Source organism: Hippoglossus hippoglossus, chromosome 6 (genome assembly GCF_009819705.1).
Source record: "Hippoglossus hippoglossus isolate fHipHip1 chromosome 6, fHipHip1.pri, whole genome shotgun sequence".
Classification (NCBI taxonomy): domain Eukaryota; kingdom Metazoa; phylum Chordata; class Actinopteri; order Pleuronectiformes; family Pleuronectidae; genus Hippoglossus; species Hippoglossus hippoglossus.
In genome coordinates this window covers 9,780,967-9,808,845 of record NC_047156.1, presented here as the reverse complement: position 1 = coordinate 9,808,845, position 27,879 = coordinate 9,780,967, and the positions used below count along the sequence as shown (strand labels likewise).

Sequence of the window (27,879 nt, the reverse complement as noted above, 5' to 3'; positions counted from 1 at the left end):
AAAGAAAAGTTAACATAACCTTTCAATTTACCAGCATGATACTGTTCAATTTGGTACATTATCCTCACATTGATTTATGTTTGCAGATGTATGTAGACTTTTTAAATAGGGCATACAGTTTAGGGCACAATCACATTTTATGTATCAAGAGATTAAATAATCTGAACTCAGCTGAAAATGTCTCAACACAGTTATGTCATACGCTTTGGTCAACAGCTGCACTTATGTCATTGGCTAAGGTTTACTCTCATTAGGTCTGATGAGGAGGGCCCAGTTGAAGGGGCGGGAATGTAATGGGAGTAAACATGTTCACCGTGGTATAAAAGTATGTGCACATATCCACCTTCCTTACAGCATCCAGTGAAGTGTGCAGAACACTCGTTGTTGTGAAGCCATGGTGATGAAGTGTACTGCGGTGTGCCTTGTGGCACTCTCCTTGCTTGGCAGCTTATGTGATGCTCAGTGGTTACACAAACCAAATAACCAGAAGCCAGGGAGACAGGATCCCATCAAAGATCCGCCTCAAGTTCCCCAACAGGCAAAGCAGACATTTGAGAAACCACTCACCTGGACATACCCTGCAGATCCCCAGCCTCAGCCCCAGCCTGAGGTGCCTTTCGAGCTGAGATTTCCGGTTCCTGCTGCAACGGTTGCTGTCGACTGCGGAGAAAAGGAGGCTCTGGTGGAAGTCAAGAAGGACTTCTTTGGGATTGGCCAGTTCATCAATCCTGCTGACCTTACCCTGGGAAGCTGTAATGCTGTCGGAGAGGACCATGCTGCCCAAGTGTTGATTTTTCAATCCGAACTCTCGAATTGTGGCAGCTCATTAGCAGTAAGCACAATAAAAAAAAATCCATTATGATGACTATTAACTATAAGTATGGGAAAATATGTTTGTATATATTGCTATTTGCTTTTAATAATATTTATGTATCTACTTCTCTGGCCAGTTGACAGAAGATGCCCTTATCTACACCTTCACTCTGAACTATAATCCTCAAAGTCTGGCTGGTTCTTCTGTGGTGAGGACTAGCAAAGCTGCTGTAATTGTGGAGTGCCACTATCCAAGGTATGTAGTCGATCAACAAGAAGTGTGGCAATAAAGAAACACAAACAAAATCTTAATATATAGCGTTTGACCTAATAAATTCCAGTGTGGAATACAAAAAATGATGGAATGCTTAAGTTGCTTGCATACTAAGGAAACCTGTTTAATCATTTAGGAAGCACAATGTGAGCAGCCTTCCTCTTGTACCTTTGTGGATCCCATTCTATGCAGTTAAGGTGGCAGAGGAGTTCTTATACTTCACACTGAAACTCATGACTGGTGAGTTACAGAATCATGTATCTGCGTATTTATATATTTATGGAACTGTAATTAAAAATATGTATTTGTCAGCATTAGTAAAATGTATGTTTTTAAATGCACAGACGACTTCCAATTTGAGAGACCAAGCTACCAGTATTTCCTGGGAGATATAATTAGTATTGAGGCTACCGTCCAGCAGTACCACCACGTGCCCCTCCGTGTTTTTGTGGACAACTGTGTGGCTACTCTTTCTCCTGTACCGTCCTCCGACCCCAGATATGCCTTCATTGAAAAAAATGGGTGAGGTAGTTTGAGAAGTTCACTTGGATTGTCCTGCAGAGTGACAATTGATTATCACAAACACCCAGCATGTCCCTCTGTAATTTTGAATGTTTTTCTCGTGTTCAGGTGTTTGGTTGATGCCAGGATCACAGGCTCCTCCTCAAGGTTCCTCTCTCGCTCTGCAGATAACAAGCTTCAGTTCCAGCTGGAGGCCTTCAGGTTCCAGGGAGCTGATAGTGGACTAGTGAGTATCTCCAAACCTAACCTAAGTATCTAATATTTTCTATTAAGCATAAAAATCTGCAATATTGGATTTAATAATATTCTTAATTCTCTGATAATCAAACCAGACCTACATTACCTGCCACTTGAAAGCAACATCAGCTGCCTCCGACTTTAATAATGAACAAAGAGCTTGTTCCTACATTGATGGGTGAGTCTGCGAGTGTGCCTATATGTACATGTGTGACTTAGAAAGCATTACAGGAAAATTGATATGGGACTTCTTATCCTACACCTCCTTTTCTTCCCAGGTTTTGGAGGGAGGCCAGCGGGATTGATGGAGCCTGTGACTCCTGTGAGTCCGGTGGATTTCCCACTGGTGGCTCAGGAGGCAAGTCAGCTGTGGGTACAGGTCTGTCTACCCCTGGTAGGAAGATACGTGACGTGTCCGGTGAAAGTATGTTTTTCCTACATAATTAAATAATTATATAATAGTTTGATATCATATAGGAAAAATTGATAGTGATAGTGTAACACACATCTTCTGTTTTTCTTTCTCAGGTTACACATGGGAAGGTGATGTCACCATGGGTCCAATAGACATTAAAGAGAAGATCCAATAGTGCTCTTTAACTCACTGCCCTGCCACCACAATGGCCATTGAAATAAACATTCTGAATGGTTCATATATCTGTCTGTTTATGTTATTCTCTTTCTTCTTGTTAACAGTTCAGCTTGAACAAGGAAAGTAACCCCATTTACTCCATCAAATGTAATCCAAATTCGAACATATAATAAAAGTGTGAGAAAAAAGAAATCCTCCAGATGAAAGTGTAACATCTTTTACATCGGCCTCTGTGTAATCATATATGTTACATTATGACCAACCCCCCAGTTGTGTTAAAAGTGTGTTAAAATTGTCACAGAAAACTTCCTTCCCCTTTTTTCCTTCAAACTATAAACAGAATGTGAAGTACATAACAATGATATGGAATGAAATGGACTATATGTTATACAAGTAAATATAATAAAGCTACAGCATTTAGTATCTTGTATGATCCTACATTTGTATCGTATATCCTACTTCATCAACACTTTTCAATTCATGGAGTCTAGAACAAAATCAAAATGTTAAAATGTAGTTAATTTGTCAGTTTTATATTCTGGATATTTAGTGAATGAGGTATAACATTAAAGCGTAATACAAATCTTATTGCTGACGCAAAGCTTTTTACCCACTGAGCGGGTACTCACCCCCCTCCTGTGGTCCATATGGTCAATTACAACTTAGCAAGTTTCACTATTTCAGCACCACGGCAGTGAACAGCTCCACAGTGATTGTCACTCTTTACCTTTTTGACTCTTCGTTTTTTGCTGCCTGCTCTTTTATCTTTAGGCTCAACACCCATCATGGAAATTGAAAACAATATCCACATCCATTACCAATAGGCTACTTTAAAATCATTTAAACTGTGGATGCTGTTTCAGAGGAACCCCTGGACCACTGGTGCAAATCAAGGGGCCAAGTGCCCCCCTGGCCCCAGTTGAAATCTTTTTTGAATCACTTACTAACAATTAATATGATGATTAATTAAGAAACACACAATTTGCTCAAAGCTACAGAGCTAACAGTCAACAAAAAATAACTTTATTGAGCCCCTCACTGAATCAGGATGTGCATGGCTATTTGAACATATAATTGACACCTCTGTGTAAATTATGGCCGCTGATTCAGAAAGATCTTAGATCTGCTGCGGACTTTACTCTTTTTGTCTCTTTGCTGTGTTATATTTAGGCTCAATGCCCATCAAGCTATTGGCAAAAAATATGTGACATTGAAACACATGTCTTTTCCCAGAAACCCCTGGATCGATTGGTCTGTGTCATCCGGGGGGTTGGGGCGTGGGGGGCACTGGCCCCAGCTGGATCTGAAGTTCTTTTTAAATCACTTCGTAACAATGCTGACAACACATATGACCTTTTGTTTTATTTTCTAAGCTTTTATTTTAAAATACACAATGAGCTTGAACAAGGAACAGTTTTCAAAATACATCCAATGATGTGTAGCTTTGCTTAAACTATAGAACAACCAGTGAACGAGGAATGACTTCAATGTGCAATGTACTCAATCAGGAATTGTGAGTGGATGCTGGACATATAATTGGCTGTAAGTGGGGGCCCCTTTATGGCGCTGTCCCACTCTTTTGTATGCAAACGTCCCTGTCAGTGTGATGTCATTGTAAACACTTATTGTTTTTCTACTCCACTGTTTGGCAGCTCCAGCTCTGCCTCGGTGCAGCCTGCTCATGTGGTGACGGCACTGACGTTATATGCTCCACACCACCCTCCTCCTCCTCCTCCTCCTCCTCCTCCTCTGTCTCCGCACTGCTGGCCCCCAACCCGTTGTGTGTCACAGGCAGCATCAGCATCAGCATCAGCATCAGCATCGCAGCATCAGCACCAGCAGCAGCAGACATTTGACGAGCTCTAACGCGGACTGCGGACGCACACTGCGCGCTCACGCTCCGTGTGGGCGCACTGGGGGAGAAACGCAGGATTGTCTGTTACATTTCTGCGGTGCAGCGATTTGTCTCCGAAGAGCCTCGACGCCCGCTTCTCTCTCTCCATCCCGCCCGTGTGGATGGTGGACTGCTGCAGAGTTCATGGTGCTGCTGTGCGGGCGCGTCTGATCCAAGGCTCGCGGCCAGGAAGCGGAGGAGGGGGGGAGGAGGTTATCCGTGGGGCCGCAGACAGGAAGAGGGAGAGAGAAACACCTCTGTCCACGGCCGCGTCCGTCCGCTGCCCCGTGATCGTGAATGGACTGAGCTTCCACTGTGATTTTCTGCATTAGCTCTCGCGACTCGTCTGTGGAAGAAGATGGCGGACAGGGCTGAGATGTTTTCCCTTTCCACTTTCCATTCCCTCTCTCCTCCCGGATGCAGGTAAGAGCTGACACGGGGGGGAGCGGCAGAGGAGAGATGGTAGGGGGAGGATGTGCAGGGGTGTAGAGAGGCCACTAAAGCAACTAAAGAGCAGAAACGCATCCATCCGTGTTGTTTTGGTGACTGTGGTGAAGCGCACATTATAAAGCCTGGGCAGCAGCCTGATATTCTAATAACCTGACAGGCCTGCTCCTGCCTGTAGATGCTGCAGCTCAACACTGCCGCTTGTCTGTGTCTGGGAACTGATGAAAACAACGACAGCTGTTGTATTTTGTCACCGAAGCATGAAGACTGGTGCTAGATTTTGAAATATGTGGCAGATGATTGATCCTTAGCTGTCGCGACAGTCACCAGCTTTGCGCATTCTCTGTGCGAGGCCCACGCCCTGTCGAGTCCAACCCAGGCAAGGGCATGGTGCTGAACAATGATTTACGGAAGTCTCATTGATATTGATGCTGTTTCAAACGCCTCTGATGTGACCTCTGCGACGCACAAATCTGCTGGCGTTTTCTTCTCGCCTCAGCACAACCGTGAGAGGTTTTTCCAGTTACCAGAGATCAATAACCCAGGTTGTTATATGTTAGAAGACCTGCATGGTTCGGGTCTTATAGGTTTTGCTTTTTGGACGATAGTCAGTGCCTGGAAAGAGGTGAAATGGTGCAACTCTTTGCTGAGGTTTGGCTGAAATTGTGTGGAGGCTGCAGCAATATTCAGATCACTTTTTATGTACATATGTTGAGTATAAGACACGTCTCCTTGCATTTCTCCTCAGTCTCATGCTACACTTCCTGCTGCAAGACCTTCCTCTGAAGAAACAATGGCATTTCCGTGCTATTGTTTATTTTTACATCTATATAAAATCACTTTAATCTTGTGTTAGGACGAAGAGAAACAAATGGACAGAGGACGCTTTCTGCATTAATGCATTTCATTGTCCGGGTGTCTGTCTCCACATGTCCCATGTCCTACAGAGTGCAATCACATTAGGAAGCAACTCCCAGTGGAATTTTTTATCCACAACATGCACTCATGCATGGATTTAGTTACAGACTGTAGCTTCATCTCATGAGAGGATCATATCAGATCAATACTGTAAAGCTGAGTTGTTGTTTGACCTTAGTTCATAGCACTGAGCAAAGCTTGGTCCATTACATCAACATTTTGAATTCTACAGCATTTAAAAAGAGGCCTGAGCCAGCTAATCTTAGTAGTATCAGCGGATTAATGGGTACAGGAGATTCCATATGCACACCTTTGACCTGCTTAGGCATTGTGTCAACTACAACAGATGCAACCTTTCAGCTAACTTCTCTGTTCAAACTCAAAGGCAGTGTTATAGACCACTGATGAGACGTGTCTCTACAGTGTGTCACTATTATGTGAATGAGGTGGAGAATGATGGAGGAGGTTATGTTTTCATCTGGATTTGTTTGTTTGGTTATATTCCTGCAGGATTATGCAAAAGCTCCTCCGTCGATTTCCATGACATTTTGTGAAGGGGTGGGGCTTGATCCAAGGAAGATCCCATGAAATGTTGGTGTGGATCTGGATCAGGGGGGCGGATCCAACATTGTAAAATGAGGCATTTTTCAACATTTCCGTTGATTTTCCAGAGAATAATTCATGAATCTTGACGGAAAAACAAACCAGGCATGTTTAAAGGACTGATATTTATGAGTGTTTGCAATTTGGTACACATCTAAATAAAAAATCTGGATCTAGTGTATTTAAATGTAGGAGACTGTTGGGACCTGGTAGAGTAATGACCTCTACTGGGTACCTTAGAAAGTACACAAGCAGTTTTGTTTATTTTCAGTCAGACCATCAGATTTAAGCAGTGAAATTCTAATAAATCATATTGAAATACTTATATCTGGAACACGGAAATAAAAGTGCATTTGTTGATTTATTTTTTCACTAACTTTTTTATTTATATCCATGCTCTCCTCATTTAAATGTTTATGTGTCTCATCTCTATGTGTGACTGATTCATGGATTCATGGATGAAACCACCTGCATTGTGATGATGTGGGACAGTAATCTGTTTTACATAACCTTAGTTTCCAATGGGCAACATAATCCTTAAGAGAGCCTGGTTTCTCCCAGAGCAGCAGAAATTTATGACTGACTGTAATTTCTCCTGAACAGAGGACGCACTCTCCCCACTGAAAATACAAGCATTTACACAGATACATGCTGTATGCCTCGGTACTAATCATTTAACATTACATTTGTCCTCTGTTGCCAAAGTAAAATGTGAATGTACTCTTCCTTTCAGCTTCAACTAAGTGACATGGGTCCATATAAATAGGATGAACATAATAAATGGAAACATTAATGCTCAATTTGACTTAATTTTGCAGAAATGAAAACCATCCACATTTTCTAGGTAGGAATAAAACGTGTTCACTAGGCTAAATGAAACTAAAAATCCCCTCTATGGTATAGGCTCCATTTTGGATCCAGTTTTAAAAAGGTCTGAGTTCAACAAATCAATTTATGACAGTTTCCATCTTTATTTCAAAACGTATAAAACATTCACATTGAACTAGAATAAATATAAATAGAATATATAGAGCATGTACTAATTTGCATTCACAGATCTGACAAAACCAGAGCTATGGTTAGGTTATTTATAAATCCGGTCATATACAACTGAGGAAAGCAAATTCTACGAGTTACAATTATCAGTCAAAGAATCAATTATTTAACAATACAAAAATAAAATTGATATAATAGATTAATTAAGTAATTTCTTAAGCAAAAGGAGCAAAACGTGCTGGTTCCAGCTCCTCAGTATTTTCTGGGTTTTTACTTCGACAGATTTATCAGCCTCCACCTCCTCTACCCCTCTCATTTTGAATTTCATATGGTGAGCAGTCGATGTTCCACTTTTGCCTTCTGACTCTTTGAAGGCTGCTGGAGGAGGCAGAGGGAGGGAGCTGGGTGATGATGGGTATGGTTACCATGGGGTAAGAGGCTTAAATCAAATACAGATTCATTCTAGCTTAAGCGTCCCCCCCCCCCCCCCCATCCTGTCTCCCTCATGGTGGTTTTATATTTCCTCTTGCCATGTTTTCATCCGTCAAATCTTCACAGCTGCCATAGCTTTGTTTTTCCATTCAACAATGAGGAAATAAGTTATATTTACACAGTCCAAGAGATTGTTTTCCCATCAACATGTGAACATTTCCCACCAATCTGCAGCATTCACTCACATCTGATGACTTCATTAATACAAATCCGGCCAAGTCCTCCTCAAAGAGCAAACCGATGCATCATCTCAATTTAAAAATGGCGTGATCTTCCAGGTTTGGATCTGACAAAGAAAACAGAGAGTGCTTCATTAGGTTAAATGTATGACTCATACGTGTGTGTGTGTGTGTGTGTGTGTGTGTGTGTGTGTGCCTGCGGGTGTTTGTGTGTAGTATTACTGGAGACTGATGGTGGGTGAAAAGCCTGGGAAATTGATCTTAATGACTCAGTGACAACCACATCAACTGTCCCTGAAGATGATGTCACTGTGAAGCAGGTGCTCATGGTTTTCACATAGGAACAATAAATAAAGTCAAAGGCAGCTTCATCGTGGCATCATTGATTCTCCTTGAATCTTTTTTAGTATCGTGAATAGAGTGTCCTTTTCATTTCCTCTCAGCGTAACAACTATAGGAAAGAAATCAAAATGACCAATTTTGTCTCGTGTCAAATTTTAAATACATAAATCTACTATTCTGCTTTTTAGACATATGCATTTTATTTTAACATATTTGCTTTGCTTGATATTCTAAGTATCCTGACCATTGACTGGATGCAACCAGTGATCATTTTCAACATTAGTAAGTTGTTGTTTTTTCAATAAAGTCTATAAAATATCTGATGTAATATCAGTTGACATTTTCGAATATCTCGTTTCCAAAACCCAAAAGATAATGAGTTTATCTAAACATCTTCCTGGAATTTCAGAAACTGGAATCATCAAATGCTAGACTTTATTGATTGTTAAAATCGACTGATCATGAAAATTAATACATTTGAAGAGAATTGATTTTTTATTGCAGCTCTAAAATGATTCATTGTGTAGATGCTTTAAAACTCGACCCTGTTAAAAGTAAAATAAAGCCTAACTCAATGAGACAGTTAGGTGAACTTGTGAACTTGTGACAAAGAGAAATTGTCAGAACGAATGTGAGAAGGAGAGATTGTTTTCAATCTGACAGAGGAGAGGAGAGAAACGCAAAGAAAGAGCGAGAGGAGACGAGGAGATGTAGAACAAAACTCTCACTGGTGGCAGTTGGGTGTGTCATTGCAGCAACATGAGCAGCATCAGTGAATGGTAATTTTGTGCTGACTGCTTTTCTTGTGGTAGGATTCTCTCTCAGCATGTCACCACTAGAATAGATGGAGACTGACCCTTTTCCTGCATGTTCTTTAGATCCAGATACATACACATGAAGGGTTCTAGTACTATTTATGAAAAAGAAATAGCAATTAACTTGAATAACAAAAAGCTGTGAGTTATGGGGTATATCAGTTGTCATTGAAAACTGTCCACTAAGTCTAATATTTAAAGTGTTCCATATTTTTTGCAGCATAGAGGCTAAAAGTTTTGTTGCAACTTTGGAAATAGTTAAAAGTGCAACTGTGGAGGATCTTAAGTATCAAGGCTGATCATAGAACAATATAGTGTTATAAGATCACTTTAAAAAGTAAGAGACAGACTTTGAAATCAATTCTGAAAGCTCCAGAGACCTTGTCTGAAACTAGAGTTATATGAGCCCTAATTCTGGTTTTGGTTAAAACCCATTCTGAATTGTCTGTAGTCCTTTAATGGCTGCTTTTGATTAGCCAGTGCATAGAGCTGGACAGTCGTCTAGACAAGGACATTTTCAGCATCTTGCTGGCTCAGCTCAGGTCTCACCTTTGTAATATTTCACAAATCATAAAAGGCAGTTTTGGTCAAAGTTCTTGTGGTCGTGTTGCAGTTTAGCAAAAACAGGATTGCAGTCAGTTTGGAATTGAGTTTCAGCATATTTGGGTCATCCGGCTTCATGGACTGTGTGTCGTCAGCATAGCGGTTGACATCTAAGTTGATTGAGAACAGCAAAGGTCCCAGGACACTGGCTTGGGTTACACCATAGTCCATATTAACTGTGTGTGTTCTCAATTCAGACATGGACTTTTCTTCCAGTAAGATTTGATTTAAATCAGCTTAAAACTGTGGAAGAGAATTTGATGTTTCTCTCCTCTGCTTCAAAGCCTCAGCTTCAAATCCGAATTATTAAGAACGATCACAAGCAGAGATGGACTGGATGCTGGATGCAGGGTGTCAGAGTGTTGGATAAGAAGCAAGCAGAACACAATGCGCTGTGACAGGCACTGCACGCTCACTTGCACGTTGTCTAAACATCAAACAGGGACATGGACATAATGCAAACACTGCAATAGTGACTGAATCTCACTTTATATTTATATGATATTGATTCTGAAATTAAAACTGCAGAACATTTCAGAAAAGGACACAGCACATCTCCTGTAAGATAAAATAAGAAAGTAGGAGAATGGAAAACTGGAGTTTGATGTAGTATTTCTGTGTGTGTGTGTGTGTGTGTGTGTGTGTGTGTGTGTGTGTGTGTGTGTGTGTGTGTGTGAGTGTGAGTGTGTCAGTGTGTGTGTGTGTGGCCAGAGGAGAACCAAAACTGATAAGCACACAAACAAAATGGAGTCGAGAATTGGAAGTCACAGAGGTTACCAGACAATGACCAAAGGAAAATAAATGAAAAACAGAGGACAGATAAAATTAAAGAGCAAATCCTTCCAAGTGTGTACGGCTGTTATGAAGCCAAGCTTCTATGTTTTAATTGTATTCATCCAGATTTTGAGGAAACCATCTCCACCCAAACACTGTGGCACCGAATTCATTTATTTTAAGTTGCTCACAGCATTGTAAAATGACCTTTGTGATAATTCACCAGTACCATCTCTTTTCGGAAACACTGTCACTCTAGTGTCTGTAGTGTCACTGGGGATCAGTTCTGATTGACACTATTGTACTTTCTACCCATGAAATAATCTTGGATAGACATTGTGAGCGTGTTCTGTGGGATTATCCAGAGTGACAGGGACACTGACTCTGGATGACTGACTTCATGTGCTTCTTTGTGTAAGCAAATCATTACCACGTCCATTTTAAGACATTAGCACAATTAGTTTCTAAATTAAACCATCACAAACAACATTAAAAGCCTCTCGAGTCTGTACTTTGGACCCAAATCTGTTGCACTGCTTCTTTTCACAATGAAAATTGCTTTGTGTAATGAAACACAGATTTTTTATTCTCTTGAACAACATGCTGAGGATTCTCGTCTTCCTGACTTGATCGCAGCTCCTTCTCGTATAAGCTTCCGTTTCTCTAACTCCTCATCCAAAACAAACGTGAGGTATTGTGTGGTGGTGACAAGCTGCCTTGGATTACAGCTGCGTTGATGTGGTGTGTTTCCATTCTGAACCACACACACACACACACACACACACACACACACACACACACACACACACACACACACACACACACACACACACACACACACACACACACACACACACACACACACACACACACATACAAGCGAAGATTCCCTGAAGGTTCGGATAGTCGAGAAGCTCATTAGTGACCTTCTTGCTCCAGGTTTAAGACAGGCTCTTCTGTGTGTGTGTGTGTGTGTGTGTGTGTGTGTGTGTGTGTGTGTGTGTGTGTGTGTGTGTGTGTGTGTGTGTGTGTGTGTGTGTGTGTGTGTGTGTGTGTATCCATTGTGGCAACAGTTCTGATGCTCTAATCACACCCACAGACCACACTCTGGTTTTGGAGGTTGGTGTCATTTTGCACTAAATTATATATTGTATCTGGCACCGGTTGTCAGACTGCAGTGACGCCAATGGCAACTACAGTTCAGCAAAGTACAATATAAAACCATTTTATATGGTCAGTGTGTAGGATTTAGTGACATCTAGAGGTGAGGATGCACATTACAACCACGTGAATACCACTCGCCTCCCCCTTCCCTTCTTAAGTGGGTAGGAGAATCTACTTTAGCTTTCAGGTAATGTCAAAATTATGAAAAGCCCTCTCTAGAGCCAGTGTTTTGTTTGTCCATTCTGGGTTACTGTAGAATCATGGTGGTGCAACATGGTGGACTCCATGGAAGAGAACCCACACCCAATGTTGATACAAAGGGTCATTCTAAGATAGCAAAAACACAGGATTCTTAGTTTCAAGTGATTCTACATTAAAAAAAACGATAATTATATTCAATTTCTGCCGATAGATCCTTCTAAACGCTGCCCCTTTATTGATTAGCTTTTTCTAGAGTAGTCTTTGTATGTGCCTGGATTGTATGATATTTAAAATCACCATTTGTCGTAAGAAGTAATTGGACACACACTCTTGAATCTGTGATTTTCACCTTTATTCTGCTTGATAATTATGTAATTTCATTTTCCCATCAAACTCCTTTCTTTTCTGAATATACAGCTCTAACCAGGGTATGTTTGTCAAGACCTTTCTACACCAATCTGAAGATTTAAAAGACTTACAGTGCTACATTTTGTGGTGTAAATTTACACTAACAAATATGTTAACTGAAATAAACCCATATTGTCCAAACAAGACTTAGGCAGCTGAAGCAAAGCCGACACGGTTGTTGGTGCGGTCATAGACGGAGTAGTACTCTCTGAGGAACACGTCTCCAAAGATCCACAAGGGCTCGCCATCACGAGAGGGCAGGTAGGTGGGGGTGATGCCCACTGAACAGGACTGGGATCCATCCTGTTTTAATGGGAGGCGGAGAAAAGAAATTGGCACATTACTGCATGTACACACACAAACAATAAAACATGGCATGCACGTTAAGGGTGTATGAACCCACACAGATACATGCTTGCAAGAATGTGGTAAATCTAAGGATATATCATGACTTGGATGAATCTCCACAGACATGAATGTAGTAACTTACCTGGATGATGTAAGCAGAAGGAGTAAGCTGGAAGGCAACACCGCTGATAACAAAGCTCAGAGTCGGCAGGTTGTTGACCTGGCTGCAGTCCACCATGTACTAGAGATCAGGACAACGAAGAGAGAGTGTGTGAGAGGTTTCATGTGCAGATATGTGAATGTAAATGGTGCAGCATACAAACAGGGAAATAATGACAGCGGCTTACTCTCTGATTGTTTTTTGCTTTGTGGGTGAGTGAGTGTCTGTTTGCCTGTCTGTCCCTCAGCTTGTCTTACCTGGCCATACTGGCTTCGTTGGGCCCCGATGGCCTGCATGATGTAAGGCAGGAGTTGGCTTGGAGCTGTCAGCGTGGAGGTTCCAGTGTCGACAATGGACTGGCAGCCCCGAGAGCACCAGCCTGTCTCTTGACCGTTGATCTCAAATCTGTGGGACGAAGCATGTGCCCAAAGTTGTTTTTTCTTGCACAAATATCAGTGAACTAACTTCTCGATAAAAACAGAAGATTGATTTATGTTGATAAAATGTTGAAAAGCACAGACCCTTGAATACCGATCTGCCAGTAGGTCTCCGAGGTCACTGGGGTCCAGGAGATCTGGCCCTGGTACAGACTGGTGTCCACTCCTCCGAAAGAGAGCACACTGCCCTGCTGTCCTCCCCTAAACCACACAACCAAAACTCAGCTGCAAGCTCCTTATGAGGAGAGAATGTGTATCGAACAATAAAAGTCTTATTTTATCAGTTTTACCTAGACAGGTAGAAAGCGAATATGTTGGCATCAAGCAGGTTGTGAGAAATCATGTTGTCCATGACGGGGGTCTCTCCTCCGGCAGAGATGTAGGGGTAGGACAGGCCAAGGATGCCGTCAAACTTGGCCACCACGAAGTTCTGGCCGGGCTCGTTTGTGCTCAGACCAATTTCCTGGTTGTTGATCACAATCCCGCCAACCTATTGGTCCAGAACCAGCAATAAGATCCATTATAAGATGCAAATTTAAGATTGTACATATACATAATCAATGTGGAGCATTTTGAATAAGGTAGGCCACTGTTAATTTTACTCCAAGATTATAATTATTATTTTAATTCTATATTATTATATTATTAAGACTTCGCTGAGTATCCTATGTGTAAAAATCCATATATTTACTTTAAAATACAAGTTCAATACTTAATACACATAAAACCGCTGCACTGATCTTTGTGTATAAACACTTTTCAACATGATGCAAGTCTGACCAACTTAAAACTCAGGGATGTTTTTGCTGCAGGGCAACACATGTACACCTGCTCCCTGGTGAGAGTCTGTCTCAGTATGACTCAGTCCTGTGTAGTCTGCTAAAAGTGAATGAAAAACATGGTAACCATTCACATACTTGTGTTTTGTTGAACTGATTGTTCTCGATGTCTTGACTTACATTGACAGTGTCATATCCAAATGTTCCGTACAGGCTTCCAGCTCCATAGGGCAGGTAGAAGTTCTGACCCTTGGCAGAGTAGGTGGACGACTGCTGGGGGTTGAACTTGGTGTGTGCGTCTGTAAAATAGATCTGGATGATTTCTGCAGCCATTTCTCTGAAGCTGTCCTTATGTCTATAGCAGAGCCTTTTCATATTCGCATTAGAAGTCAAGAGCTGAATTTGAATTAGAGTAGTCACTTATTCTTTTGGATTTGCATGCCTGTAATTACACTAAATATCAAAATGTAAATATTCATTCTAGGGCAAAGAACAATTTGTACAATTTAGATGAAACACACAAGTGAAAACATCACTAGGATTATTTCCTATTCAATTTCTGCCAATAGATTCCTTTTACCTAAATCTAACACACTGAACCTTTAAGTCCTCCGGAGATGTTCTTCACATGCAGTATGTTCTGAGGAACGTGACAGATGAGGATTTATAGTGTAAATCCTGTAGGTTTGTACTCACTGCAGGCCTGAGTGTTGCAGTAGATGGAGTCAACCCACAGGTTGGCAGAGCCGGTGTCAAACAGCACCTGGAAGGACTGAGGGGGTGTTCCAATGCTGATCGCTCCGTAGTAGGTGGTCTGGACAACACATTGTTTGGAGTTACAGATAGAGGGGAGCACAATAAAAAAGGGTTAGGGTTAAACACATCGATTAGTTTCAGAACACCTTTTCTTTTTCATTTGGGGGTGTAAATTATGCAAAAGTGGTGTAAACCCAGGCGTTCTCACATCAGCGTAGTTGTTGATGTACATGTTGGCAGAGCCAGCAAACTCATTGTCCTGGTACTTGAGAGCCGGGTCCTGGTACGGCAGCTCGATGCCTTTCTCTCTCAGGGCCTCGCGCATCGACTTGTGCTTCTGCAGAGGGATCCTGAGGAAGAAGAAGGAAGCAAAACCTTAAAGTCTTCTCATGCTAGAATTCTGAAGTTAGAATTAGGAAATACAGATTCCTTACTTGACGATTCCCTCTGCAAGCACGACGCAGACCAGAACAGCAACGAGACACTTCATGATCCCTCCTGTACACACAGCTCTCCTGGGTGGATACGACTCAGCTCGGATCTGAACAGACTTTATATATACGCCTGTGTGGTCCCATATCAGCCCGGCTCTTATCGAAATTTCAGTCGTATCAGTTAAGACAGGGTGACCCTCAGAGTTGTTTTCTACAGCTGCACAGTTTATTTGTACATGCAACACTCTATGCTGCACAAACGTAGACAAAAAGACGTCCTAATTAGATATATTATATAACAACCACATAGTAAACAGTTTTTCAGTTGGGGTAGTAAAAAACTCTGGTTCATCACTTAAAAGTCTCATGTTTATAATACAGAAACCGCTTCTGTCTTTTTTTCTTGATGCTGATTGAGCTAAGTTTTTTATCGATATCGTGATTTCATATAAACCATTTGTAATAAGAACTCATTGTTGTTTTCTCTGAAATTGTCTGCATGCTCTCGGTGATGACGACCAAGATGGTGGCACACACGAGTGCAGCGGCTCTTTGCTCTGCAGTTCGGTGTTATACTTTGAATTGTGTTCTTTTTCACTTTATGAATTCGTTATTTAAATTCTTTGCTCCGACCAGGGGAGGCAACCCTAATTCTGTTTTGTGCGATACAATGACAATATAGGTTTTCTGTTTCTATTCTGTACTAAATCCTCGAGATGCCACTTTAGAACAGTTTTATTTGATTATTTAAATATATATCAACAGCAAGGTCAAGTTTAATAGTTTGTAGGTGACAACATTTTTCCACTAATGGAAAATCAATGTGTTATATCATAACCACACAGTTTTATCAAAACCTTATTGTGCTCTTCAGCTTATCATAACTTTTAATATGTTGACATTTGATAGCATTTTCTTCCCTCTGATAAAATTAAGATTAGATTTGTTCATACATCATACAATGTTTGTTATTATATTATATTTTTCAGATTAATAAAAAAAGTTATGTTATTAGTTTTTGTTTAAAAAACAAAGAACATTTTATTCTTTGGGGTTGAAGAAAAGACATGTACTGTAGTGGATGTGCAATATTTAACATTTAACAAGTGTAAAGTGTTAAAAACTGCAACGAAAAAACAACCCATTCATGGGCAAATATTAAACATTTATAAGATCATATCTTGGAAAATCGCTGCCAGACAACTACACTCCTGAGCTTGTACAAACCAGTGTTTTGAGCTTCACAGGGTCATTAGAGAATAAAGCCGTTTTGTTTAAGAGAGTTTAAGAGATACTACAGTTGTGATCATGCAAGCTCACTGCAGACCTGACTCACAGAGCTGAAAGTCTGACACAGGTTTGTTTAATTCAGGAAGTGCACTCCCCTGGAAACATTAGTTATTGTTATTCAGTGTTTAACTGTATTAAGTCTCCCTCAGTATCCAGTGTTACCCATTGTTTCACAGTGTAAGTCCTGCTTGTTGCCCAGTGTAACTCAGTATGTTGTTTCATTTGCTCTGTGAGCACCACCTCCAGTTGGCAATGTGTCAGAGGTAATGTTTTATTTTGTTGCTGAGACCCAGACCACGTACTATTAGACATGTACCAGGTTGTGTTCAGCACTGGCATTACCTTAAAGGCTTCTTGTGAGAAACAAAGTCAAACAGATATTACAGGATTTGTACACCCCAGTGTCCTGGATGAAAGTGTTTGACCCATTCATCCACCACAACCTGTTTACAAGTCGCACGCAGATTCTGCTGCTTTTTATCCTGAAGAGCCCGAAAGCTTTTCTGACAGAAAAAAGCTTCTGGCATAAAACCTGGAAAGCAAACTTCTCCTGAGTGGCAAATAACAGCTGCTGTGACAAAACATCATTGAGGTTCAGGATGAGCTGTGTGTTGAGAATGACTTGTTTATAATTTTTTGCAAATTAACTCTTCTTTACACTTGAAACTTTGATTGTAAAACACATTTTTACCCTTTTATTGATCTGTTCCCATTATTTTCTGTCAGTAGCACCTTGCTGTGCATTAAAGCACACCAGCAGCATGGGGACACTCAGACTTCTGAGGCTTTTCACCTTCTTTGTTTCACTTTTAGATGCTTCAGCACATCCTCATTTGTTACCCGGTACCTTTGACATTGTGTAGATAGATAACACCCCTATATATATATACACATGTGTGTATGTGTGTGTGTGTGTGTGTGTGTGTGTGGGTGTGTGTGTGTGTGTGTGTGTGTGTGTGTGTGTGTGTGTGCGATGTAAGCTTGCAACCATACGTAATATGTCGAGTGTCCTTTCCATAGCAGGAAAACTGCAATGCAGCATTTACCTCCAGACATTGTGAGCCTGCTGCTGTAGAAGCAAGAGGCTGCTGAAACTAATGGGCCAAAGATAAGATAGAGCCTCATCAACAAACTTGCAATAGAACGGCTCATTACAAAGACATATACACGTCCTGCTGTAATGTGATGGAGCTGTAAATGGCAGCTGGGAAACTTTACCAAAAAAAAAAAAGGCAACAATCAATAATTCACCTACAACTTGTACATTACACCCACAGCTAACAGTCAAATCAACTTAATTTGAAGTATTTCATTTCACTTTTATGTGTCTGTTTTTTAGAAGAGAAGATTGAGGTGTGTGGGTTCCAGTATACGAGACTGAGACCCAGTTAGAACATGACAGGCCATCACTTACAGTAGGTTTCCCTGAGATCAGGGCTCCGTGTGTGGGCATATATCAATGAGAAATTCCCCTCTGGAGCGTCCACTGGTGAAACAGACATATTATATCATATATTATATCAGCGTTCTGTTTTTACGTCATGTAGTGAGCGTCTCTCTCATGTGTTTCCAGGCCATCCCATGACATCAGCCTGGAGGAGTTTGATGATGAAGATCTCTCCGAAATTACAGATGACTGTGGGATTGGACTCAACTATGACTCTGATCCTTACGAGAAGGTGAGGCTGCTTGTTCCTTTCATTGATATTTTACCCATTTGTTGAGTTGTGTCTCTAATATGTCAACATAAAAACTTGTATATAATATCTACATTTATATAAACTTTATAGGGGAGTTATAGATATGATCGCTTTATCAGTTGGCGGATGATATCAGCCGAGCCTTTCACAGACATCACAGGTATCTCTACTTGCTGATATGCACTGATATAAAAACTTTTAATATACAGTAAATGCAGAAAATTGCATTTATATATAAAAATGTGTTTGTTCTCTTAAATCAGGTTCTATATATTTGGTTGAGTTTGAGTTTTTATTTATTTGTAGTATTCATATAGGCATCATTGCAAAATTCTTTTAAAAAAATATAAATTTTGGCCCATTTATATACGTCAGATTTTTATAATAATGATACAAATAATAATAACACAGTAACAAGGTGCGTAAGTTAAACATGAACATATCTTACATGTATAATTATACTCCTGTCAGTCAGGTTATATTTCAAACATATATTTTTTTCACTGAAATCAGCTGTTTTTCACTCACAGAAGTTAATGTGTCATTCACTGTTTGCTGAATATAATGTTTACTGATTCCACAGACAACAGCTCGTGTCTCAATTTACAGTATCATGGTGGATTAAAAACCACCTGAGGGTGATGGTAGAACGATGGCGAGCTGGATAATGTGTTAACAGGAAGATTCTTCTAAAGCTCTCTCAGATCATACAGATCATTATCAAGCATCATTTCACGCTGGATCTGAGCCACACATACATTCATTGACTCTAAGCAGCACTTCCTCTCAGCGTCCTACTCAAATCACTGTGTTATGAAATATATGCAAATAACTGAGACATTCAAAGCATCATCCTACATGTCTGACCACCTTAGACTTTAATTACACATTTTGAACCATTATCTCATTCCCCTGCCTCGCCCTCTCGCTCTCCATCCTGTTGGATGTAAATGTTTTATGCTGGTGGCGTGGAGCCACAGCTGCAGCAGAGGGTGGGTGACCCAGTGCAGTTTGCTGCTATGCAGAGACATCCTCCTCCTTCCCTCCTTCCGTATTTCCCTCCCTCCCTCCGATATGTCTTCCCTCCCTGCTATGCAGAGTGTTGCTTGGAGACAGAGCTTAGATTCCCTCCTCCCTTGTTCTCTACCACCTCTCCACCCCTTCCTCCCCCAGACAGATTTCCTTCCCCGGCTTTTCTCCCTCTCCCTTTTGCTCTTCTCCGCCGAGGTGATTTAGCTCAGGCATGGTTGGCTCTGAGGGTTTAGCTCTCGGCATAAATCTGTGCTGGATATTTCGCTCCCTCCACTTTAATCCACCAACAAAAACACATTATGGATGGCAAGCAAAGCCCTTCTGTAGCAATGATGTTGTGTTTTTTTTTGATAGGATGTTGAAAGACCCCCCGAGGGAGTGCGACTTTAGATAGTCGTCTTTTCCCCTCTCATGCCGGAGAGGTCGTACAGTAGTAAACCAGGCATCAGTGCCCCTTTTCACCTCTTTGCCTCCCACATGCAGTCACACACATCAGACACACATCAGCACAGGCCCTGACTGCTCACTTCGAGAAAGCACAGGGCCGAGAGAGTGTCGGCCCTCGTTATGTTTCATTATTGCCCAGAGGAGGAAATCTTGCTGACATGCGATGGATTGGAGACACGTTGAGCTGCATGTTTGAACATCATAGGGAAAAAAGCGAGACAGAGCTTTATGCAGAGGGTATTTCACATGGTGTTTGACTTTGCCTGCATCAGTAGGGCTTGTGACACTTTGTCAGCTCGTCAGCCTCCTTCGTGCTCTGAACTCTGCTGATGGTTTTGCTTTTTGTGTCAGTGAGATTCGTTCATACTGGACAGCATGTCTTTGATGTTCCCGAGGATCAGCCAATCTAAACAGTGGGATTATCCTCCGGCCCCAATCCCCAACTCTGATTAATTCCAATTCGTTATGGGATGTGAAAGCATACAACACACAAACACACACACACACACACACACATGCACCATGCCTTAAAATAGCTTGATCTATCATTTGAAGCAGAGGGCAGGCAGTTAAAGATCGCTCACAATCAATGTCTCATTTTGCAAATGGTCATTTCAGGCCAAAGGTCAAAAATGTCTCTGCAGGTCTAGTTCAGTCCTTCCTTTCTATCTGGGGATCAGGATTATCAATGTGTTTTCACACGTCATTTGGCTTTAATTCCCCCCCCCCCCCCCCCGCAGCATAGAAACATAACAAGTTCACATGCTTTTGTCCCTGCGGCTTCTGCCTCGTTTTCCCTCTGATTCCTCTTCATCTCGTGAAGACCACTAGCACCCACATGGGTCAGGTGGAAGGCCATCACTCACCAGGGGGTCTCCATTAACGGGAGACAAATCTGCATCTGTCATAAATTCCAGCACAAAGCTAAAACACATTATAAGCTACATTTGATTTAACTGGGCACATTGTATTGTACAGACAAAAATAAATGTGGAGATATTTTTGCAGTGTTGGTGATTTTGTAATGTACGTTTGTAGGAGTTATCTACTAAATCAATACTGCTCAGGACTTTCAAGGGTATTATTATTTCTTTATTTTCCTGTTTTAACTGCCTAGGGACAACACATGCGAATTAGCTGCAAACTAACTCTGTTTCAATTGCTTTAATTGTACAATAAAAACAAAATAAATTATGCCCAGCGATGCACCAGTGATTTTATGCACGACATAGACAGCCTCCACAATATAAAAAAAACTCCTCAGCTGAACAAAGGCAACATGGTCTCATTAAAGGTCATTAAGGATCAGAAAACCATCATATCTACTCTATTTGGACAGCGTTGCAAACGTGGTCAATAAACTGTTGTGTACTAGTCAGCGAGAATGCTTGGAACCACTATCCTTTTTAGTTTTCTGACCCACTGCTATCTAACTCTCTGCTTCTACTTCTCTTCTCCGAGATTTTACGATCCCCCACAAAGCCGTGAAGCCAATTTTTGCCCGAGGATCCTGCTCTCGGTTTCTCTCAGTCAGCTGATCATCTTATTAACCAAGATTCCCAAACAGTCCGACCTGAAGCCTCAGCTCCCTCGGCTGCTGAGGGCGGTGCTGTACAGTGATGCTGCCATCTCACGGTTCGGTGATGTGCAGCAGCAGCAGCAGCAGCAGCAGCAGCAGCACAGTCAGTAGATACAGAATTAGACATGCTGAACCAGCCTGTGCTCTGCTCATTAGAGATCAAAACGTTGCTCTGCCTTCATCTTCTAATTGTCACTGTAATATTTCTCTGCTAACTGAGCAGCATGCAAAGGCACTGCTCAATAAATGGTTAATGGATTGTATATGGTCTGATATCCACGGTGGTGCTGTGAAATGCACGTTAACTCAGAGCAAGAAGGGGTTTGAATCCCAGTTTGAGGTCTTTCTTTGTGGGGTTTGCATGTTCTCTCCGTGTCTATGAAGGTTTTCTCCAGGTACTCTGGCTTCCTCCCAGTCTAAAGACATGCAGATTGAGGTTGATCGTAGACTAAATTGACCTTAGGTGTGAAAGAGAGAAAGGTTGGTTGTTCGCCCTGTAATGGACTGATGGCCGGTAATTCATAGAGCATAAAATAAACAGTGCTTCACTTACACCACAAACACTAATGGTACTTCATTGGAAATTTGTGTGTTTGTCAGTAGTTTGCCCAAAGACACTTCAGCACGTGGACCGAACGAACCAGGGATCAAACCACCAACCTTCGGATTCATTGAAGACTGAGTCTACCTCCTGATCCTGAGACATTTTCTATTGAGCTGCTGTAATAGAGCAGAACTGACAACAAATGAGCCGTATACAGGACATTTAAGTAACTTTGACTCAGTAGAGTACATACCTCCACCAAAGTCCCCTTATGAAACCACATTTCAATTCCTTAGATCCAGATTTCTATTTGAAACTGCACCATTGGACACACTAATAAAGAACAGTCCCCTAAACATGCCTGATTGTTAAAAAACAAGATCCATGAAGTATTCTGTGAGAAATCAAGAGAAAACAATTCCCTTGCTCGCAATAAATCAGGTTTCATGGTAATCTGTCCTGTAGTTTTTTTCATAATAAAGCCCACAAACAAACCATTAAACAAATGGAAATGGAAAACATAATCTCCTTGGTGCAGGTAATATGGGTGTTATTCGGATCAGTACAGTTTGTATGGGTCTGAGTGTATTTGTGCAATACAAGTAATACCAGTTTGCCTTCAGACTCACTTCATTTGCATATAATACATTAGCGCTCTCTGATGCTTGCGAGTCTGTGAGAGGTTTTAAATTCTTTCACTTCCCCTGCCAGCAGGAGAACATGCTTGTATGAGGCTGCTGGGCGACAGCCACAGAGCCGGATGGGATGCCCTTGGGAACTGCAGACCATGGGCATCGATTCTCGCCATGACACAACTCTTTTTTATAGTTCTCTCTCTCTTTTCTTCGAGCTCGCCTGTCCGACAGTCGGCCTCGCAGAACGTCTCCTGACGGCGCCGATTATTCTCCCAAGCAGATGTGGCATTTTCATAACCCGGCTGATGGATCGCAGGATGTGTTTACACCGTCATATTATAGGTCACAGCGCCCAAGTGATGGATTATAATGGGCTGGTGTGGGGAAACAGCATAGTGAGGCTTGACAGTAGGTTGTGAACTAGCTGTAAATAATGATCTACGTCGCCAACTTTTCAAAACACGTCTTCCCGGCTCAATCACAGGAAAAAATAGATTTGACTTTGAATATTCGTGTGTGCTCTCTGGGTAATAGATTGAGTGTTGATTTCTGGTGCTGTGGCGTAAAGTGGATGCGTTGGGAGTCAGCAGATTCGTGCACGGTGAGAGGATGAGCTTTGATTCGTCCATTAAAACGACGGCACAGAAACTGCAGCGCTGTTCAAACTGCAAACCAGATGAATCAATCCTGATGTTTGAATTGTCAATTACATTTAAAGTAAGAACAAGATGCTCAAACAAACCCACCAACACAAATGTATGTGAGGGTGAGGATGCAGTTTATGATACTGATGCTGTGGCGGCTTTTACTAACGTAGAGAGTGTGATGTCACGTTTTACCTCCACCAAGGAAGTTGTTTATATCAGCGTTTGATTGTTATTTTAAAGGGTTTCGCAAAAACTACTACTGAATTTTGGAATTCAGGACATTTTCTAACTTTCTTTTACGTGGGAAGAAAGGGCCTTAGCCTTAGCGGAGGTCTACTGTTGGGGTAGTTATGGCTAACTGGTTAAACTAAAAATCATAAAGTACATAGATACAGGGTTAGTGTGTATATGTGTCAAACATTGTGTTGCCATGTCGTCCATCTGTGCTCTCCTACTTCTTTTCATTCTCAGACAGGCTCATTCTTGGCAACTTTTTAAATGAAATAGAAAGAAGTGTGTAGTGAATCCAAGGTAGCAGCTATTTATCCTTTGTGTTTGCTCACTACATACTAGTTTCCCCTGTGCCGTCAGAAGAAAGGATGCTTTCATTAAAGTATCTTTCATCTGACATGTAATCAGTGTGTGTAAAAACATTCTGTACTTCATCCTCTTTCTCCATCATTAACTCTGTCGCTCTCGTTGTTTTCTGGGGTCAGGATTCCCTCATTCTGGAGAAGAGTGACATGCACCACCCGATCTGCTCCTTCCAGGATGACTTCCAAGAGTTTGAGATGATTGATGACGAAGATGACGATGACGAGGAGGAAGAGGATGAAGAGGTTGACCCCGATACGCCCCAATCCCCCTTTGCCTCCCCTCCTCTCTCCCCTACCCTTGGCACTATAAAGAGCAGACCCACCACGCTGAACCTCACCACTGCTGTGTCGCAGGTGAGCAAACAGAAGCTCTGCTCCCGAACACATAAACACTGTTTATGCATAATGTTTAGACTTAAATAATAAATATCAATAAGCTTGTTAAAGACCTTCCTCTCTCTTTTTTATCAGGATTCTCTTAACAACAACAGCAGTCAGTCCCCAAAGAAAGGAAGCTGGCAGGACTCCCTACGCAACCCCACCTCACAGGGTGAGTACCTAATTAGTTAGCTATTGTAAATCAGGTGTAGACAGTGGAGATGTTTTCATTATTTCATTATTTTTACAAGATAAATATATTATTGATAATTAACAGTTAATCAGTTAAATAATAATTCATTTATCTGGAAAACTCTTGACTTAGGGATGAATTTCCTGATTGTCTTTACTACTTCATCCTGATCCAACTTCTTGAGTAATGTCCGTCAATATAATATGATGTAATATAATAAAATATAATACAATGACATTGATTGGCTCAAATGAGGCAAACAAAAAATACAAAAAAGTATATATTACATAAATATAAATTATATTCATGTTTCTGAAATTGCCACAATCTTTTTTATTCCATTTTCTTGTTGCCTTCAAATGAAGCCTGGTGATTATTGATAATAATCATTTACAATATCTACTCTTCTTCTAGGTCGTCTGTCTCCAACTCACTCATGTCTGGAGGATGGCAGCCATGTGACAGGCCAGTGCCCAGTCTCTCCAGTTTCCCAAGCACCAGGGTCTCAGACCAAAGGTACTCCACACAAACAGACAGGGGAGGGAGGGAACCCCCAGTCCCCTCACAGGCCCCTACTCTGCGACAGTGAGGGCAACAGGCGCGAGAGGCCGGAATACGGTAACAAGAAGGCCCACCGGGCGAGATCAGAGCTCGTTTCATTGACATCTGTGTGGTGCTGTGAATTTGACTAAAAGTTCAGCAAAACATTCTTACAAACCAAATTGGATCAGGAACTGAAATTAGTGTTTTTAGTAAAATAAGAAGAGTTTGCTGAACTTGTTCATCCATCATCAACTTGTGAAAGATATCTACATCTTGCATGTCTATTCATTCATTAGTCTTTATGTTCTTTCTTTCTATATTTGCTATGTCTCACCTCTACAAGTCCTCTGACCTATCTCCTTTCTCTTTGTGCATTCTCTTCATAATTTACAGCCAAATCTTTACATCAAAGCAAAGTCAAAGTTTATTAAATAGCATGTTTAAACAACCAAACTCAGGGGAAGAAGAAGAAGAAGAAGTAGGATATTGAAACACACAGTGGATGGCAGTAATGCGCCTTCACGTTGGTTGCCACCAGCCAATAAACCGAACTAAGAAGAAGAAGAAGAAGAAATTGCTGAACAGGCTTAAAATATGAAAGTAAAAGCATGAAAAACAGAATAAATAGAAAATGCAAAAGAAATAAAATGTTAAACATCATAAATATTTGAGAATTGCACAATAGCAGATGAAGAGCAGATGTCATTGTCTATTTTTGTTCCCTCACGCCCCTTCTTGTTTCTCTCCACCTTTTTATCGTTGCAGGCTCATTCGGTCAACTTAAGTCCCACTCGTGCACCGGTGATGTCACTGAGCCAAAAGCTGACCCTTTGATCCAGACAGCCAGAGTTCCCTCCGTAGACGAGCACTCCCAGTGTTCAGACACAGAGGTGGACCATGACCTCAACAGCCACCACAATCACAAACACTCAAACCGGTGTGCCACCGACACTTACACAATCACCAGCGAGTCAGGTATCGAGCCGGAGAATGACCCAGACCCAGATGGAACCAGTCACTGCTTGTCATCCACTGCACCCATGGGAGCCAATGATGGCGCTGACACACCCTTGACCGATGAGGAGCTAGAGAAGGACTTCGAAGTGGAGTTCATGTGTAAGGAGACATATGATATGGTGTGTAAGGAGAAGCAGTCAGCATACATCGAGTTCCCCTGCATTGAACCTTCTGAGCCTGTCTCCTTCTCCAGCTATATGTCCTCCAGCCACTCAGAGGCTCTTGAGCAGTCCAACAGTACAGATACTCAAGCAAATTCTGCCATGGAGGCAGCAGCTAACGACTCCACCTCTCCATCCTCAGATCCAGGGATAGCAGATATGAACCAGCGGGGATACTTAACTTCAGACCAGGACAAGGACCTCAGTTCTCCGGGGTCTGACTCTGACATTGAAGGGGAGCTGGAGGCAGCGTTTGCCTGTGGAGGTCCTGTTGTCTCCAACATGATCTCCTCTATTTCAGAGACAGAGCTGGACCTTACCAGTGATGAAAGTAGCAGTGGACGCTCATCTCATCTCACCAACTCCATTGAGGAGGCTAGCTCACCTACATCAGACCAGGAACTGGACCCAGACACAGAGTTGGAGCAGGACAGTGGTATTGTTGGACTGAAAGCGTCTCTGCTTCTGGGCCAGCCCGACCCAATCAAAGAAGGATCTCCTCTACCATCTCCTTCCCCTCTACCCTCACCCACAATGGCTACACCATCCCCTGTTGACTCGCCCATCTTACCCCCTGAGCCTTATGATGACGGTGAAGCTCTGATGGGGCTGCAAAATGTGGATGATGAGCTGTCCTGCGAGCACCAGGCTGACCCAGATGAGACTCTGCCGCCGGCCCAAAGCTGCGAGGACAGTCTGTCCAGACAGATGGTTCTCCAGATAGAACCAGACCACAGCATGGAGAGCTTCAAACGCTCCTTCTACCTGCCAGTGGGACCCAGGCTAATACAAAGTTCAGATGAATACGATGGAACAAGTGAGGGAGACTCAGAATCAGAAAGTGAGGATGACTTAAGTGAGAATTCAGACTCACCCTGGCTGCTCAGCAACTTGGTCAACAGGATGATCTCAGAGGGCTCGTACCCAATCAGCTGTCCCGAGGAGTGCTTCAAGAGGAAGGTGTCAGTGTCAGACACCATCTCACCATCCTCTGACATTGGAGAGGGAGATGGCTTCAATGATGAGGACAGAGAGAGGAAAGCAGAGATGGAGGAATCAGAGGAAGAAGAGAAAGAGGGTGAAGAGTACAGAATGGAAAGGATGGAGCCTGGAGAAAGAAGAAGTGTGGAGTCTTCAAAAGAAGGAGTAGTTATAAGCCCCTGTCTGTATATGAGCAACTCTACTGGTGACACAGCAACCCCTGTTATTTTAGAGCGCTGTGCAAACAATGGGAGAGGAATCGCAGATTTCAGCTCCTTGTATACCACTAAAGACTCTGAGAAGAACTTGATGGAAAAAACATTGAAGAATGGCAAGAGACAGGAGGAAGATGAGGAGCCTAATAACGACTTGACGATGCTGGAGGGAAGGAGGGATCTGGACTCACCAAGTTTCAGTGAGAGTGTGGTCAGCGACAAGGACGAAGGTCGAGAGACAGAGCCCAGGCCAACGAGCCGCTCGTCAGCCTCTCTTGAGCGTATCACGGAGGTCAAACATAGCCTGACGCTCGACATCCCCACCACCCAGACCAACCGCTGCTTCAGCCTTACCTACTCCACAGACAATGACGAAGAGGAGGACGATGGGGACTCTTATCCATTCGTGAGTGGCCTGAGGAAGCAGTCCTTCAGAGGTAGTGACTTGGAGCTGGACAGTTCACCGCCCATCGATTCCAGTGTGCAAGACCATCGTTTATCCGACCATGACCTCCCACTGTGTGAGAAAGATCTGGCTCTGAGGCCGTCGAATGAAGAGGATGAACTGGCCTATGACTCCATGAAATACACACTAGTGGTGGATGAAAATACTACGCTGGAGCTAGTCAGCCTCAGAAGGTGCGCTGTGACAAGCTAAGAATATAATGTCACTCTTACATTTCTACATTTTGATATTAGATATTAGATAGAAATTGACGAATCTTGTCCTACC

General features: G+C 42.1%; 3 protein-coding genes across 5 annotated transcripts in view; 2 read left to right on the top strand and 1 right to left on the bottom strand.

Annotated features, from left to right (window-relative positions):
* Positions 1-335: 335 nt before the first annotated feature.
* LOC117763164 (zona pellucida sperm-binding protein 3-like) lies at positions 336-4,916 on the top strand. 2 transcript variants are annotated; one of them, XM_034588108.1, is made up of 8 exons: positions 336-832; positions 951-1,069; positions 1,224-1,327; positions 1,432-1,609; positions 1,718-1,835; positions 1,942-2,024; positions 2,125-2,270; positions 2,375-2,512. In XM_034588108.1, the coding sequence occupies exons 1-8, from the start codon at positions 395-397 to the stop codon at positions 2,434-2,436; spliced, it is 1,248 nt and encodes a 415-aa protein (XP_034443999.1). In that variant the 5' UTR covers positions 336-394; the 3' UTR covers positions 2,437-2,512. The 2 variants fall into 2 exon arrangements, with proteins under 2 accessions (XP_034443999.1, XP_034444000.1); XM_034588109.1 differs by lacking the exons at positions 2,125-2,270; positions 2,375-2,512 and adding an exon at positions 4,805-4,916.
* Positions 4,160-27,879, top strand: part of mapk8ip2 (mitogen-activated protein kinase 8 interacting protein 2) — a 30,974-nt gene continuing 7,254 nt past the window's right edge. Inside the window, exons 1-6 of one of the 2 annotated variants that reach the window (XM_034588095.1) lie at positions 4,160-4,755; positions 18,052-18,157; positions 23,779-24,012; positions 24,130-24,208; positions 24,644-24,745; positions 25,538-27,785. In XM_034588095.1, coding sequence (XP_034443986.1) covers positions 4,691-4,755; positions 18,052-18,157; positions 23,779-24,012; positions 24,130-24,208; positions 24,644-24,745; positions 25,538-27,785 — 2,834 coding nt within the window. In that variant the 5' untranslated portion in view covers positions 4,160-4,690. Of the gene's footprint in view, positions 4,756-18,051; positions 18,158-23,778; positions 24,013-24,129; positions 24,209-24,643; positions 24,848-25,537; positions 27,786-27,879 lie in introns of both variants that reach the window. The other variant, XM_034588094.1, reaches the window with a different exon arrangement.
* Positions 12,234-15,244, bottom strand: LOC117763167 (gastricsin-like). Its single transcript, XM_034588114.1, has 9 exons — positions 15,189-15,244; positions 14,963-15,104; positions 14,695-14,812; positions 14,179-14,297; positions 13,510-13,709; positions 13,304-13,420; positions 13,040-13,187; positions 12,765-12,863; positions 12,234-12,577 (listed from the first exon to the last, which is right to left on the bottom strand). The coding sequence occupies exons 1-9, from the start codon at positions 15,242-15,244 to the stop codon at positions 12,422-12,424; spliced, it is 1,155 nt and encodes a 384-aa protein (XP_034444005.1). The 3' UTR covers positions 12,234-12,421.

Coding starts and splice junctions, on each gene's coding strand:
- LOC117763167 (XM_034588114.1), bottom strand. CDS start 15,244: ATGAAGTGTCTCGTTGCTGTTCTGGTCTGCGTCGTGCTTGCAGAGGGA. Junction 14,813..14,962: donor ACATCAACAACTACGCTGAT/GTGAGAACGCCT, acceptor TGTGTTGTCCAG/ACCACCTACTACGGAGCGAT. Junction 12,864..13,039: donor AACGAAGCCAGTATGGCCAG/GTAAGACAAGCT, acceptor CCTGATCTCTAG/TACATGGTGGACTGCAGCCA.
- LOC117763164 (XM_034588108.1), top strand. CDS start 395: ATGGTGATGAAGTGTACTGCGGTGTGCCTTGTGGCACTCTCCTTGCTT. Junction 1,836..1,941: donor AGGGAGCTGATAGTGGACTA/GTGAGTATCTCC, acceptor TAATCAAACCAG/ACCTACATTACCTGCCACTT. Junction 2,271..2,374: donor ACGTGACGTGTCCGGTGAAA/GTATGTTTTTCC, acceptor TTTCTTTCTCAG/GTTACACATGGGAAGGTGAT.